The sequence below is a fragment of the Oncorhynchus kisutch genome, unplaced genomic scaffold (genome assembly GCF_002021735.2).
Source record: "Oncorhynchus kisutch isolate 150728-3 unplaced genomic scaffold, Okis_V2 scaffold2433, whole genome shotgun sequence".
NCBI classification, from domain to species: Eukaryota; Metazoa; Chordata; class Actinopteri; order Salmoniformes; family Salmonidae; genus Oncorhynchus; species Oncorhynchus kisutch.
The window spans coordinates 1,479-17,677 of NW_022264378.1; the positions used below are offsets into that span (position 1 = coordinate 1,479).

The following is a 16,199-nucleotide window of genomic DNA, read 5'->3' on the forward strand; positions in this document are numbered from 1 at the left end:
CAATTAAATCTTGGTTTGGATTTAAAAACAGACCTTTGGTGGTATGCCAGCCTACATTTCCATCAAAAACAAGATGTACATCTCAATAGTTTCAAGTCCTTTTGTTTTTACTCTCTTAATACTGATGAACCATTTCAGTAGGCTTCTCTTGTTTCTTCCACCTCCTGTATTTTCTGATCAGTGAGGAAAGAGCAACAAGAAGAGGACGCCTTTTAAGACTTGCTATGCACCCAACAAAGCATTGCCTCTCTACTTAACTTCCTTGTTGTGTCGTCTCTCTCTGTTTCTGCCCAGTGTTTTGTGGAGTACAACTGGTTCAATCTGATAGGGATCATTTGTGGGCTGGCCATCTATAACAGCACCGTGGTGGACCTCCACTTCCCCCTGGTCCTTTACAAGAAGCTACTGGGCGTAGCACCCACTCTGGAGGACCTCAAGGAGCTGTCGCCCACAGAGGGCAGGTAATGTGAATTCATAGCCCAGCCACGAGACCTCTAGGCTGGGATGGACTTGCATGCTAACTCCCCCTAGCCACATCTTGTTAAAAGTTCTACATGGAAAGTGAGTGTTCTTCATTCATTAAAAACGACTTAGTGTTGAACACAATCTTTCTACTGCCATTAGGTATATTGATTGTCCATGCTGTTTGTATAAATGTATTTTCGTCTTGGGTGCGGAGAGATTTCATTCTGGGTTTATTTTTTAAATTCCCCCTTCCCTCCGTATTTGAACACGTTGTGTGAACTCAACATCTCTTCAGAAGGCAATAATTGAGTGTTGGGCTTAGGGTTGGGCAGCATCCAGATCTTCATACCATTCCTGTACCATACTAGGGTATATGGTATTACTGGCAGTGCACACTTTCTTTCCAAATACACAAAACAAATTTAGGCAGCAGGGATCTTGATCCAGGAGGAGATTGTTTGTCTCTGCTGTAATCGCTGTGTCAGCGATTTACAGCTGTGAGTCTTTCTGGGTAAGTCTAAGAGCTTTGCACACATGGATTGCACAATATTTGCACATTATTCTTTAAAAAATTCAAGCTCTGTCAAGTTGGTTGTTGATCATCACTAGACATCCATTTTCAAGTCTTGGCATAGACTTTCAAACCGATTTATGAGTAAAAACTGTGACTAGGCCACTCAGGAACATTCAATATCATCTTGGTAAGCAACTCTAGTGTATATTTGTTCTTGTATTTTAGGTTATTGTCCTGCTGAAAGGTGAATTAGTCTCCCAGTGTCTGTTGGAAAGCAGACTGAATCAGGTTTTCCTCTAGGATTTTTCCTGTGCTTAGCTTTATTCCGTTTCTTTATATCCTAAACTCTCTAGTCCTTGCAGATGACAAGCATACCCATAACATGGTGCAGCCACCACCATGCTTAAAAATGTGGTACTCAGTGATGTGTTGTGTTAGATTTGCCACAAACATAGCACTTTGTATACAAGACATAAGGTTAATTTCTTTGCCACATTTTTTGCAGTATTACTTTAGTGCCTTTTTACAAACAGGATGCATGTATTCTGCCCTGGCTTCCTTTTCACTCTGTCATTTAGGTTAGTATTGTGGAATAACTACAATGTGGTTGGTCCATCCTCAGGAGATAACTATCACAGCCATTAAACTCTAACTATTTTAGTCACCATTAGCCTCATGGTGAAATCCCTGTGCCGTTTCTTTCCTCTCCTGCAACTGAGTTAGGAAGGACGCCTGTATCTTTGTTGTGAATGGGTGTATTAATACACCATCCAAAGTGCAATTAATAACTTCACCATGCTCAAACATCTTTTTTATTTTTTCAATCTGGAAAACCTCTGGTGTTTGTGGTTGAATCTGTGTTTGAAATTCACTGCTTGACTGAGCAACCTTACAATTGTTTGTATGTGTGGGGTACAGAGATGAGGTAGTCATTCAAAAATCACATTAAACACTAAGTGTGCAATAATAGTAAGTTGCATGGACACGAGTCCATGCAACTTATTATGTGACTTGTCAAGCACATTTAGGCTTGCCATAACAAATGGGTTGGATACTTGTTGACTCAAGATATTTCAGCTTTTAATTTTGTATTAATTTGTAAACATTTTTTAAAAATCTACTTTGGCGTTATTGTGTATAGGGCAGTGACACAAAATCTCAATATAATACATTTTTATTCAGGCTGTAACACACAAAAATGTGGAAAGAGTCTATGGGTGTGAATACTTTCTGAAGGCACTGTACATAACCCAGCGGTTGGACTAGGGTCTAATTGTCTGCAGATGGCCCGGAGGTTGGTGCTGAAGCTTTTTATCCTTATATTACCAGTCCGAGGGCTACAATTAGGGTAGTGCATCGGCCCTTGAGCGTGTCACAGTAAAAGACAGCTTTCTTTAAGGAGTTGGCTCCCCCGGGAGTGTTGGGCCACAAAACAACCCAGACGATGAATAGTGTCTTGTTGTTTTGTCATGGGTTGTGTTGCTTTCTTGGCTTGACTTTTGGGTACACTTAAGACCGAGGCAGTAGAGAGTCGACTCAGCAGTGGGTTTTGAACTAAGTTGTGATGAAGAAATGAAGAAGGAAGAGAAATGAATGACAGTTGGTTAGTCATTTGGGGTGTTTATTTACTCTAGTATTTCTATGTACTCCTAGTACTCTGAGTTGAAATAAGATTTTAAAAAATGTATTTAACTAGGCAAGTCAGTTAAGAACTAATTCTTATTTACAATGACTGCCTACCCGGGCCAATTGTGCACCGCTTTATGGGACTCCCAATCACGGCTGGTTGTGATACAGCCCGGATTCGAAACAGGGTGTTTGTATTGAATCCTCTAGCACTGAGATGCAGTGCCTTAGACCGCTGCGCCACTCGGGAGCCCAAAGATAACTGGATATCAAATACAGTTGAAGTCGGAAGTTTACATACACTTAGGTTGGAGTCATTAAAACTTGTTTTTCAACAACTCCACATATTTCTTGTTAACAAACTATAGTTTTAGCAAGTCAGTTAGGACAGCTACTCTGTGCACGACGCAAGTAATTTTTCCAACAATTGTTTACTGACAGATTATTTCAATTCACTGTATCACAATTCCAGTGGGTCAGAAGTTTAAATACACGAAGTTGACTGTGCCTTTAAACAGCTTCCAGAAAATATGTCATGGCATTAGAAGCTTCTAATTGGCTAATGAGTCAATTGGAGGTGTATCTGTGGATGTATTTCAAGGCCTACCTTAAAACTCAGTGCCTGTTTGCTTGATATCATGGGAAAATCAAAAGCCAAGACATCAGAAAAAAAATTGTAGACCTCCACAAGGCTGGTTCATCCTTGGGAGCAATTTCCAAACGCCTGAAGGTACCACGTTCACCCTGTACAAACAATAGTACGCAAGTATAAACACCACGGGACCATGCAGCCGTCATACCGCTCAGGAAGGAGACGCGTTCTGTCTCCAAGAGATGAATGTACTTTGGTGTGAAAAGTGCAAATCAATCCCAGAACAACAGCAAAGGATCTTATGAAGATGCTGGAGGAAACAGGTACAAATGTATTTATATCCACAGTAAAACGAGTCCTATATCAACATAACCTGAAATGCCGCTCAGCAATAAAGAAGCCACTGCTCCAAAACTGCCATAAAGACAGACTACGGTTTGCAACTGCACATGGGGACAAAGATCGTACTTTTTGGAGAAATGTCCTCTGGTCTGATAAAACAAAAATATAACTGTTTGGCCATAATGACCATTGTTATGTTTGGAGGAAAAAGGGGGACGGTTGCAAGCCGAAGAACACCATCCCAACCTTGAAGCACGGGGGTTGCAGAATTTCACAAAATAGATGACATCATGAGGCAGGAAAATTATGTGGATATAGTGAAGCAACATCTCAAGACATCAGTCAGGAAGTTTAAGCTTGGTCGCAAATGGGTCTTCCAAATGGACAATGACCCCAAAGCATACTTCCAAATATGTGGCAAAATGGCTTAAGGACAACAAAGTCAAGGTATTGGAGTGGCCATCACAAAGCCCTGACCTCAATCCTATAGAATAATTGTGGGCAGAACTGAGAAGGTGTATGTGAGCAAGGAGGCCTACAAACCTGACTCGATTACACCAGCTCTGTCAGGAGGAATGTGCCAAAATTCACCCAACTTATTGTGGGAAGCTTGTGGAAGGCTACCCAAAATGTTTGACCCAAGTTAAACAATTTAAAGGCAATGCTACCAAATGCTAATTGAGTGTATGTAAACTTCTGACCCACTGGGAATGTGATGAAAGAAATAAAGGCTGAAGTAAATCTATTCTGACATTTCACATTCTTAAAATAAAGTGGTGATCCTAACTGACCTAAAACAGGGAATTTTTACTAGGATTAAATGTCAGGAATTGTGAAAAACTGAGTTTAAATGTATTTGGCTAAGGTGTATGTAAACTTCTGACTTCAACTGTACCTACTTCACAGACTACTGTAGTTCAGAGTACTTTGTGCAGAAAAACTCAACTCCACAACCCGTAAGAACACTCCAATACACAGCCCATACAAAGCAAGGCAGCATACTCCCATCCTTGCTCCAACTTCAACAGAATGTGAGACATCCCACTTGGCTGCCCTTTGGGTCTGGAGAGAACGAGGAGTTTCTTTTCCCCTTGGCACCCTATCCCTGGCTCTGTTACTCCATGCATACTTCCTGTGTTGTGTTAGGGTTGGCTAGCTTCTCCCTAGCAAGCATAGCTTAGCGTAGTCCTCCTCCCACACTCTCCATCACTCACGGTCTGTTGTTGTCTCCCAGCGTTAACATAGCATAGCCCCCATTCTCCATCACTGTCTATTAGCTGTTAGAATTAGCATAGCCGGCATTCTCCATTACTGCCTATTATTAGCCGCTAGCGTTAGCGCTCAAACAGGCTAGCGCTACAGGAAGCCTTGTTGTTCCCTCTTCTGTTCTATCCTAGATAATCCAGGTGCTTTGGGGACAGAACACAGCTGGCCACCAGGGTAAGCGCTAAAATGTGACGTTAGCGATGTCACTAAATGCTACTGAGGGCAGAGGCCTTTAAAATGGAGAGTGTGTTATCCCCAGCTAGGTTAGGGAGAAAGGTTTTAGCGATGGCTGAGGCTGCCAGGGAGGGATGCTGTCCGTGTCAGTGATGAAAAGTGTGCTGGCTGAGTCTTTACCTCAAGACACAGCTATGTGGGAGGAATTTTGATGAGGATGACATTGGTCTTCTATTTCTCTGTCTTGCGTTCCCACTCTCTCTCTCTCGCTAGCGCTCCTCTCTTTGTTTTCCCACCATAGTGAGAGAGAACTTACATTCTCTACGGTCATGTGTTAGTGAATACGTCTCTCTTTTTCTCTCTAGGAGTTTACAACAGCTCCTGGACCATGAGGAAGATGACATTGAGGAGACATTTTGTCTAAACTTTGCTGTAAGTCCTCACAGGGGCCCCCCTGTTGTGAATTGTGCCAACTCTTGGAGATGTCTGAACCCCAAACAAAACATAAACCCACTCCCTCCTGAAACACTACGTCATTACCCATTTAAAAGATAACTGTAAAGAAAGATCTTCACAACATTCAGATGCCAAATCAGATTCTGCAGTAGAAATGGATGATATTTTGTTGCCTGACTGGATGATATCTAACCTCCCACTGTGTCCATCCCAGATCACCAGAGAGTACTATGGTCTGACGGAGGTTAAGGAGCTTATCCCTGGAGGAGACCGCATCACTGTGGACAAGAACAACAGGTGGGGTCCCTTTTATTTATATATATATACACTGCTCAAAAAACACTAAAATAACACATCCTAGATCTGACTGAATGAAATATTCTTATTAAATACTTTTTTCTTTACATAGTTGAATGTGCTGACAACAAAATCACACAAAAATTATAAATGGAAATCAAATTTATCAACCCATGGAGGTCTGGATTTGGAGTCGCACTCAAAATTAAAGTGGAAAACCACACTACAGGCTGATCCAACTTTGATGTAAAACAAGTCTAGGAAGGCTTTCCACTAGATGTTGGAACATTGCTGCAGGGACTTGCTTCCATTCAGCCACAAGAGCATTCGTGAGGTCGAGGTGAGGCAATTAAGCCTGGCTCGCAGTCAGTGTCCCAATTCGAGAGGGTTGAGGTCAGGGTGAAAGGCCAAACGTATTGGGACAAGTTCACTTATCTGTATTAAAGTAGCTAAAAGTTAAGTATTTGGCCCCATATTCCTAGCACTATATCAAGATTGCGACTCTAGTACCTTGTTGGATGCATTTGCAGTTTGTTTTGGTTGTGTATCAGATTGTTTTGCCCAATAGAAATTAATGGTAAATAATACATTATGCCATTGCAGTCAGTTTTATTGTAAATACGAATAGAATATGTTTCTCTACATTAATGTGGATGCTAACATGATTACGGATAATCCTGAATGAATTGTGAAGAAGTTAGACGTACAAATATTAAGATATGCTAACCTCTCACCATTACAATAACATGGGAGGTTAGCATTGTTTTCGGGGGGTAGCAGAGTGCAGAGCCAAAACAACCAAAAATGTTTCGCTGTCCCAATACTTTTGGAGCTCACTGTATTTTGAGGCGGCCCTTCTGTCACTGACACAGAGTTAGAGCAGCTTATGGAGGAGTCCATTGAGGTAACAGTACGGGGGTGTGCTGGAAGCTTGTGTTGAACAGATGGGGATGTCCCCAGCCGGGATTGGGTTCAGAACAACAGCAGCCCACATCTCTCCACAAATCCTCATTATACTTTGACTAGCCATTTGGCCGTGGGGCCAAATCCTCAGGGCCTCCACCCAGAGAGAGAGAGAGCAAGCGAAAAACTAACCCATTCATCCTGCCAAAACAGAGTCAGACTACGAAGGCCGTTTTGAAGGCTGTCTGTTATGACTTGAAGTGCAGGCATATCTAGAATTTTCAAGTGGCAGATAGCCTAGTGGTTAGGAACACAGGACCAGTAACTGAAAGGTGACTAGGTGAAAAATCTTTCAATGTACTCTTGAGCAAGGCACCTAACCCTAATTGTTGCTGTGGATAGGACCGTCTACTAAAATGTAAATAAGTGAAAGCATAATTCCAGGAGTTTTTCCTACTTATAGACTATAACTGCAGCCCAGAGTTTTCCTGGACAGGTCACATGGTCAGGAAAAACTGTGAAACAATGAGTTGAGTCACCTTTCCTCTTCATTACACAGAGGGAGGTTTGTTTATTGTGAGTGGAGGTTAGCTTGGCCCACAGATGCTATGGCAAGTTTCCTGCTCCCATTCCTCGTTGCCGTTTGTCAGATTGAGTGTTTTTATTTCTGGCTGTGGGGCTCGTCAGTTAAATCTCTGGAGGGAGAGGCTGGGGAGTGTGTGTGTGTCTGTTTGAGTGTGACTGTGTCAGTGTGTGTGAGTGTATATTAGCCACGTGTGTGTGTGTTAGTAAGAAAGGGAGAGTAGGCCGAAGAGCAACGTTCCTATTCCCCTGTAGCTCTCCTTACGTCTCTGTAGCTGGCTGCTACAGTATCTGTCAGGAAATCAGGTGGGTGGCCAACCATGTTGCTACACAGAGTTCACACATCCTCCCTGGGCCATGCTGTGCTGAACTCCAGGCCTGACACACACTGCCATCATCATCTTATCCTCCTCACAGGAACCTCACACAGGGACAGAGTGTGTATGTGTGTGTGTGTGTTAAACATCCTATGTGCAAGGGCACAGTTGACTCTCTATCCAGTCATGTGCTGTTTTAAAGATAAAGTTCTTTACCAGTTAAGTTCCTGACTAAATGAGAGAAATTAATCAGGATAGTCCCATCCTTTAACTGTCATGGTTGTTTATTACTAGGATGAAAGTATTAATGAGTAGAGCTCCAATCCACATTGCATAATGCACAGTACCCAGCCCCTTAATAGTGACTAAATTCAAGATGGGTGTCTCAGTCCCATGGATCTCAATTATAGATGGTTATTGTGGTGGGTTATGTATGGTCTATTTTAATCTGTTTTGATTGGCCGGTGCAGTGGCCAAGGGTCTCCGGGTCTCCAATCTGCCCAGTAGAGCGTGTCTCCAGAACACAGAACACCTCCCCTGTGACACCTCCTCCAGGGAGAGACCGCTAGTCTGTGTCACAAATGGCAACCTATTTCCTTTGAAGTAGTGCACTATATAGGGAATTGGGTGCCATTTGAGACACAGGCTTAGTGCTGCTCTCACTGATATTCTCTATCCTCACAAATCCCTATTCCCTTCCTGAGGGGATAGGCCTGCCATGAGAATGAAGCTATACTGACAGTCACAGGAACAACATGTTCAGTCGCAGCCTCAAAGGAAAATTTCACCCCAAAAATATATTTTGGCATTTGTTCATTGTTGACATAGTCCCAAAATGTTTTGCTTGTCAGCAATCACATTTTCAAGATATGTAATGTTCAAAATACAGAAATCATCCCTGTATGATGAATTTTAATAACAAACTTGTTAATCAAATAATAGAGTAATGACCAACTAAATCAAAAGGCCTAGCTGTGTCAGAGTATAACTTATTCAATCATCAAGCTGAAGGAAAGTCCTTTGTTTAAACAGTTTTATGGCGCTTGGATAGTCTTCAGCAGCTCCTGCTGCTCTCCATGTGGGGAAACCATTCATTTAAACCATAAGGAGGCCACTCAGGCCAGCTGACCTGTAGAGCAGTGGGTTATGGGCCATGTAGTCTTCACCATGATGGCCATCTTAGGGCTGACAACCCCTCTGTGTGGCATGGCCGTAGGTGGAGGGGCTTGTCACATCACGTGTGTGTGTGTGTGTGTAGTATTAGTGCAGCAACATGAGACAGGCAGGGGTTTAAGCATTAACAAATGAAAACGGTTACAGGGAATTTCTCTCACTCAAAAATCATATGAAGATGGCATAAGTCATGGCAAAATGTGCAGAATATCACTGAATTCGCTTTGAAACTGCAAACGTTTCTAACCACCCCGTCGCAAAATGTGTATACGTGCCAGAAATTGGCTTTAAAACTACAACATTTTCTCTCCGTCCCATGTTAAATAGTAGAATTGCATGAAATTAGTTTCACAACTGCAAAACTTTCTCTCCACCCCATGGCAAAATGTGTAGAATTGCAGGAAATTATTAAAATGTCAAATGTTTCTATTTGCTGCCAAGAGTGTTTGCATACAGGCCACAAAGTTTAGGGCTGGCTCTGGCTATTCACTACAACCAGACTACTGATTGGATCTCCAAAATTGGGATGGTTAACTGTATGGCCACTCAATATTCTTTGTGTTATGTCTGTCGGTCTGTGTCTCTCTCTGTGTCAGGGAGGAGTTTGTGGAGGCCTACCTGAAGTACATGTTCAGGGACTCGGTGAGCGAGCTGTACCAGGCCTTCTCCTCTGGGTTCCTGAAGGTGTGTGGTGGGAAGATCCTGTCGCTGTTCCAGCCCTCCGAGCTTATGGCCATGGTGGTGGGAAACAACAACTATAACTGGGAGGAAATGGAGAAGGTGAGCTTTAAAGCTAACGCTCATGCTAATGGTAGGTGATACGAAGCTAACCCTAATGGTAGGTCATACGAAGCTAACCCTAATGGTAGGTGATGGAGAATGTGAGTGCTAATGCTAAGCTATTCCTAATGGTGGGTGATGGAGAATGTGAGAATGCTAAGCTAACCCTACATGGTAGATGATGGAGATTGTAAGAGTGAATACAGGGCAGTCGATCACTGAGTCAAACATCCACGGAAAACACTGGTGTTGACACTACATACTGTTACCGGAGAACATCAAAATGGGTGTGAAATATAATAAAACAGTTGATGCCATACTGCAAAGCACAGTGTCAAAACTAATCAAAATAATTGTTTTAATTGTTGACCCATCACTAAAACGAACCTTGACCAGGCAGTTCCTGAGGGCATAGCCAATTAGACAAAACCCTTCAGTCAGAAACCAGGAAGTTCGAAAGTCTGTCTGGTCAAGTTCGAGTGTCGGGACATGTTTGGCTCGCTGAGCCGGGGAGGGCATGGGGATTAGCCATTGGCTAATGGAGGAAGTGAAAAAGGTCACCGTAAGTAATGTACACTGGGCTTCTCCTGGATTCGTTTTGTTTTTAGCGTGTTGATGTCTTCAGATGATTGTCAGGGGTCTGTGATCTGTGTTTACTGGGAGTGTCGTGTGCAGGATATTGACAACATCATGGGGACTCTGGCATAAGCAGGGTGTTTTCACAGCACTGCTCAGAATGTGGGAAATGTGTATGAAGTTTGAATGCTGGGGTTAGATTAGGCTAGGTAAAGGGTCTGCACCACACACACACACACAGCTCTGAGGAATTCCACAGGCTGTCACATATGAAGGAATCATGTTCTAACTCTGAATAACACTTAATGATAGTGACCAAGTAGAATGCTTTATACAAATCATAGCAGTTGGCCAACTTCAGTTACATAACTGTCCCTAATATAATAGAACCATATTATGTTGTTTTGGCTTTTCTACTACAGAATGCGGTTTACAAAGGAGAGTATTCAGCCACTCATCCGACTGTGAGGATGTTTTGGGAGGTATTCCATGAGTTCCCTCTGGAAAAGAAGAAGCGGTTCTTATGTAAGTAGTAGGTAGAGCCCTCGGTTCATTTGTAAGTATTAATGCGAGAGCCCTCGGTTCTTATGTAAGTATTAATTTGATCCCTGTAACCCCATAAGAGAGCCCTCGGTTCTTATGTAAATATTGAGTAGAGCCCTCAGCCAACACCTCGTTAAACTATCACAATGACAATCTGTAGTTTTACTCAAGGTCTAAATAGGCACTTACTAGTGTTGGGACTTAGCCAGTGACTCAAGCTCAATGTTATCTATTTCTAACGCTACAAGGAAACAAAGCTGCTTGTGTATTAGTACTCTCAGCCTCTCATACTGTACATCTAATGCTATCTCTCCCTCTCTCAACTATAATACTATACCTAATGCTAACACTAGCCCTCCCCTTTACTGTCCCCTCTTTCCCAGTATTCCTGACGGGCAGCGACCGCATCCCCATCCATGGCATGGAGAGCCTCCGCATCTCCATCCAGTCCACGTCGGCCGAGGAGCACTATCTGCCCGTGGCCCACACCTGCTACAACCTGCTGGACATGCCCCGCTACCAGACCAAAGAGACCCTACACCGCCGTCTGACCCAGGCCGTGGAGCAGTATGAGGGCTTCAGCCTGGTGTGAGACCCAGTGGCTCCCCCTAGAGGCCTGGAGGACCAGGGGATAATTAGCATGGCTGCTAATGCTAATGTACTTTAATAACAACGCCCTGTGAATGGGGGTGGCTGGATGGACTGATGGGTGGTGGGAAGGGGGCTGCTTTTCCATAGCACTTTCCCTATACAGTTTACCGTAAGAGATGATATATTTTGAGTTATAATTGTCTTCTATGCAGATTGATGTACATAACTTGAACAGTTTTAATTAAACCAGCTTTTTTGTTGCTTTAAGATAATTTATTGAATTGAATAGTTTTTTGGGATTTGAAAAATTATACATGTCAGAGGTGAACATTGAAGCCCTTTACCTGGGATCTGGTCTTTTACTGCTGTTCTTGGGTCAGTTTGAGGACAGATGATACCAGATTAATACATGAGTGAACAGCAGGCAGACAGTTCCATACTCAAGCCCAATAAATACATGACATTCTAATGTCATACCCACAATACCAGTCTATTTCTACATTAAAAAGACTAACTGAACGACTGGAGTTACTTACATGTCCTCAATCTTACATTTATCAATATTTCTTTGATTGCGATGCCGTTGGAGTGATTTTATTACAGTAGTATTGGTGAAGTGTCTTTTTTTTAAATGGATGTTAAAATGTCTGTGTGCATGTTGTCGAGAGGAAACGCTAAAAAGACTCATTGTTACATTAAACAAAATACAGCTAATCCACATTTCTTTGATCCCTGTAACCCCAGATCAGGAATAAATCATCTCAATGTCAGAATGAGTTCACATTTGTGGCCTGGCGGATAATAGGTTGATTTACAGATGATCTGTTCATGGTTCCCACCGGTTCCTTCTGTGATGACACAGCATTCGGACCAAAGACATTAGGATTGGTTGATTTGACCTGCAGAATTAGTCTTGGGTCATTGATTAGGTTTAAGGAACAGATTATATTGGGTCATGTTATTAGCAATAACGAACAGCTCAGTAATGTAATGACGTTTGTATGAAGGTCAGGGGACGCTGCACTCTGAACATCTCTGCATCGTTTCCCGGCCGTTACTTCAATGACTATTCTCTCAAGTGTATTTGGATCGTGTGTTGATATGCAACTGATAAAAATAACTTTCTGTGCATTCTGCCTATTCAGTCCTATTACCGAACGTCTCAGCCAATGGAGGTATTGTATTGTCTACCATTTCTCTTAAGCCACGTCCTTCTCCACTCTAACTGGGGTTAAGACAAACGTTATCTATAGGGACGACTGGTCTCCTTGTTTGTCTTTTGTTTTAATACATCAATAGCCACAAATTTGCCCAAGGGGAATAATTCTTATTTTGATTTATAACTAGTCACCCTCAGTGTAGACAATGACATAATAAACACGTCATAGTGACCTTTCGTTTATTCAAAGCTGAGCTAGGGCAATACCTGAGGGAGGCTCCGTGTGTTCTATTATAGCCTGGTCCTTAATCCATTTGTGCTGTTTTGCTGACTAAAGCTGTTGGCAAGACAACAAACCGATCAGCAACCAGGCTAGGGGAAAAGCCTATTCATTCCTTATTATTCTTATTTCACCACGGTAATGGTGACAATTCCAAATCATGGGGTCAATGTTTGCAAATAAGGGCTTATTAGTGGATCTATAACTGGATTGTTAAGTTTATCATATTTAATTTTGTACCTTCTAAATGGATGACATTTTTTCCCTGAACAAATAAAACGTAATTCCAGCTTGTCCTGTAGTTGTGTTTTAAATCAAGAAGCTATTTGATAGGTTGGTCTGGGAATAAGGATTTGCTTGTGGATAAATGAGCGGTGCATATAGGGGGACTTTGTGTAAAGAAATTCATTTTGTTGTAGAGTTCAACCAATATGAATGAAATTGCCATGTTCTTTACATGTATGACATTGTGTTCTTGTAGTGTTTATTTATTTATTTATTTTATTTTACCTTTATTTAACCAGGTAGGCAAGTTGAGAACAAGTTCTCATTTACAATTGCGACCTGGCCAAGATAAAGCAAAGCAGTTCGACAGATAAAACGACACAGAGTTACACATGGAGTAAAAACAAACATACAGTCAATAATGCAGTATAAACAAGTCTATATACAATGTGAGCAAATGAGGTGAGAAGGGAGGTAAAGGCAAAAAAGGCCAAGATGGCAAAGTAAATACAATATAGCAAGTAAAATACTGGAATGGTAGTTTTGCAATGGAAGAATGTGCAAAGTAGAAATAAAAAAATAATGGGGTGCAAAGGAGCAAAATAAATAAATAAATTACAATTAAATACAGTTGGGAAAGAGGTAGTTGTTTGGGCTAAATTATAGGTGGGCTATGTACAGGTGCAGTAATCTGTGAGCTGCTCTGACAGTTGGTGCTTAAAGCTAGTGAGGGAGATAAGTGTTTCCAGTTTCAGAGATTTTTGTAGTTCGTTCCAGTCATTGGCAGCAGAGAACTGGAAGGAGAGGCGGCCAAAGAAAGAATTGGTTTTGGGGGTGACTAGAGAGATATACCTGCTGGAGCGTGTGCTACAGGTGGGAGATGCTATGGTGACCAGCGAGCTGAGATAAGGGGGGACTTTACCTAGCAGGGTCTTGTAGATGACATGGAGCCAGTGGGTTTGGCGACGAGTATGAAGCGAGGGCCAGCCAACGAGAGCGTACAGGTCGCAATGGTGGGTAGTATATGGGGCTTTGGTGATAAAACGGATTGCACTGTGATAGACTGCATCCAATTTGTTGAGTAGGGTATTGGAGGCTATTTTGTAAATGACATCGCCAAAGTCGAGGATTGGTAGGATGGTCAGTTTTACAAGGGTATGTTTGGCAGCATGAGTGAAGGATGCTTTGTTGCGAAATAGGAAGCCAATTCTAGATTTAACTTTGGATTGGAGATGTTTGATATGGGTCTGGAAGGAGAGTTTACAATCTAACCAGACACCTAAGTATTTGTAGTTGTCCACGTATTCTAAGTCAGAGCCGTCCAGAGTAGTGATGTTGGACAGGCGGGTAGGTGCAGGCAGCGATCGGTTGAAGAGCATGCATTTAGTTTTACTTGCATTCAAGAGCAATTGGAGGCCACGGAAGGAGAGTTGTATGGCATTGAAGCTTGCCTGGAGGGTTGTTAACACAGTGTCCAGAGAAGGGCCGGAAGTATACAGAATGGTGTCGTCTGCGTAGAGGTGGATCAGGGACTCACCAGCAGCAAGAGCGACCTCATTGATGTATACAGAGAAGAGAGTCGGTCCAAGAATTGAACCCTGTGGCACCCCCATAGAGACTGCCAGAGGTCCGGACAGCAGACCCTCCGATTTGACACACTGAACTCTATCAGAGAAGTAGTTGGTGAACCAGGCGAGGCAATCATTTGAGAAACCAAGGCTGTCGAGTCTGCCGATGAGGATATGGTGATTGACAGAGTCGAAAGCCTTGGCCAGATCAATGAATACGGCTGCACAGTAATGTTTCTTATCGATGGCGGTTAAGATATCGTTTAGGACCTTGAGCGTGGCTGAGGTGCACCCATGACCAGCTCTGAAACCAGATTGCATAGCAGAGAAGGTATGGTGAGATTCGAAATGGTCGGTAATCTGTTTGTTGACTTGGCTTTCGAAGATCTTAGAAAGGCACGGTAGGATAGATATAGGTCTGTAGCAGTTTGGGTCAAGAGTGTCCCCCCCTTTGAAGAGGGGGATGACCGCAGCTGCTTTCCAATCTTTGGGAATCTCAGACGACACGAAAGAGAGGTTGAACAGGCTAGTAATAGGGGTGGCAACAATTTCGGCAGATAATTTTAGAAAGAAAGGGTCCAGATTGTCTAGCCCGGCTGATTTGTAGGGGTCCAGATTTTGCAGCTCTTTCAGAACATCAGCTGAATGGATTTGGGAGAAGGAGAAATGGGGAAGGCTTGGGCGAGTTGCTGTTGGGGGTGCAGTGCTGTTGTCCGGGGTAGGAGTAGCCAGGTGGAAAGCATGGCCAGCCGTAGAAAAATGCTTATTGAAATTCTCAATTATGGTGGATTTATCAGTGGTGACAGTGTTTCCTATCTTCAGTGCAGTGGGCAGCTGGGAGGAGGTGTTCTTATTCTCCATGGACTTTAGTGTCCCAGAACTTTTTTGAGTTAGTGTTGCAGGAAGCAAATTTCTGCTTGAAAAAGCTAGCCTTGGCTTTTCTAACTGCCTGTGTATAATGATTTCTAGCTTCCCTGAACAGCTGCATATCACGGGGGCTGTTCGATGCTAATGCAGAACGCCATAGGATGTTTTTGTGTTGGTTAAGGGCAGTCAGGTCTGGGGAGAACCAAGGGCTATATCTGTTCCTGGTTCTAAATTTCTTGAATGGGGCATGTTTATTTAGGATGGTTAGGAAGGCATTTTTAAAAAATATCCAGGCATCCTCTACTGACGGGATGAGATCAATATCCTTCCAGGATACCCCGGCCAGGTCGATTAGAAAGGCCTGCTCGCAGAAGTGTTTCAGGGAGCGTTTTACAGTGATGAGTGGCGGTCGTTTGACCGCTGACCCATTACGGATGCAGGCAATGAGGCAGTGATCGCTGAGATCTTGGTTGAAGACAGCAGAGGTGTATTTAGAGGGGAAGTTGGTTAGGATGATATCTATGAGGGTGCCCGTGTTTAAGGTTTTGGGGAGGTACCTGGTAGGTTCATTGATAATTTGTGTGAGATTGAGGGCATCAAGTTTAGATTGTAGGATGGCTGGGGTGTTAAGCATGTTCCAGTTTAGGTCGCCTAGCAGCACGAACTCTGAAGATAGATGGGGGGCAATCAGTTCACATATGGTGTCCAGAGCACAGCTGGGGGCAGAGGGTGGTCTATAGCAGGCGGCAACGGTGAGAGACTTGTTTTTAGAGAGGTGGATTTTTAAAAGTAGAAGTTCAAATTGTTTGGGTACAGACCTGGATAGTAGGACAGAACTCTGCAGGCTATCTTTGCAGTAGATTGCAACACCGCCCCCTTTGGCAGTTCTATCTTGTCTGAAAA

General features: G+C 42.9%; 1 protein-coding gene across 1 annotated transcript; it reads left to right on the plus strand.

Annotated features, from left to right (window-relative positions):
* Window positions 1-217: 217 nt before the first annotated feature.
* Window positions 218-12,930, plus strand: LOC116370022 (probable E3 ubiquitin-protein ligase HERC3; the record flags this gene model as incomplete). The annotated part of the gene is made up of 6 exons (XM_031819658.1): window positions 218-461; window positions 5,345-5,411; window positions 5,650-5,732; window positions 9,304-9,487; window positions 10,486-10,588; window positions 10,990-12,930. Coding segments are annotated over 6 exons (890 nt in total), but the record flags the coding sequence as incomplete, so codon positions are not given.
* Between the last annotated feature and the right edge of the window lie 3,269 nt (window positions 12,931-16,199).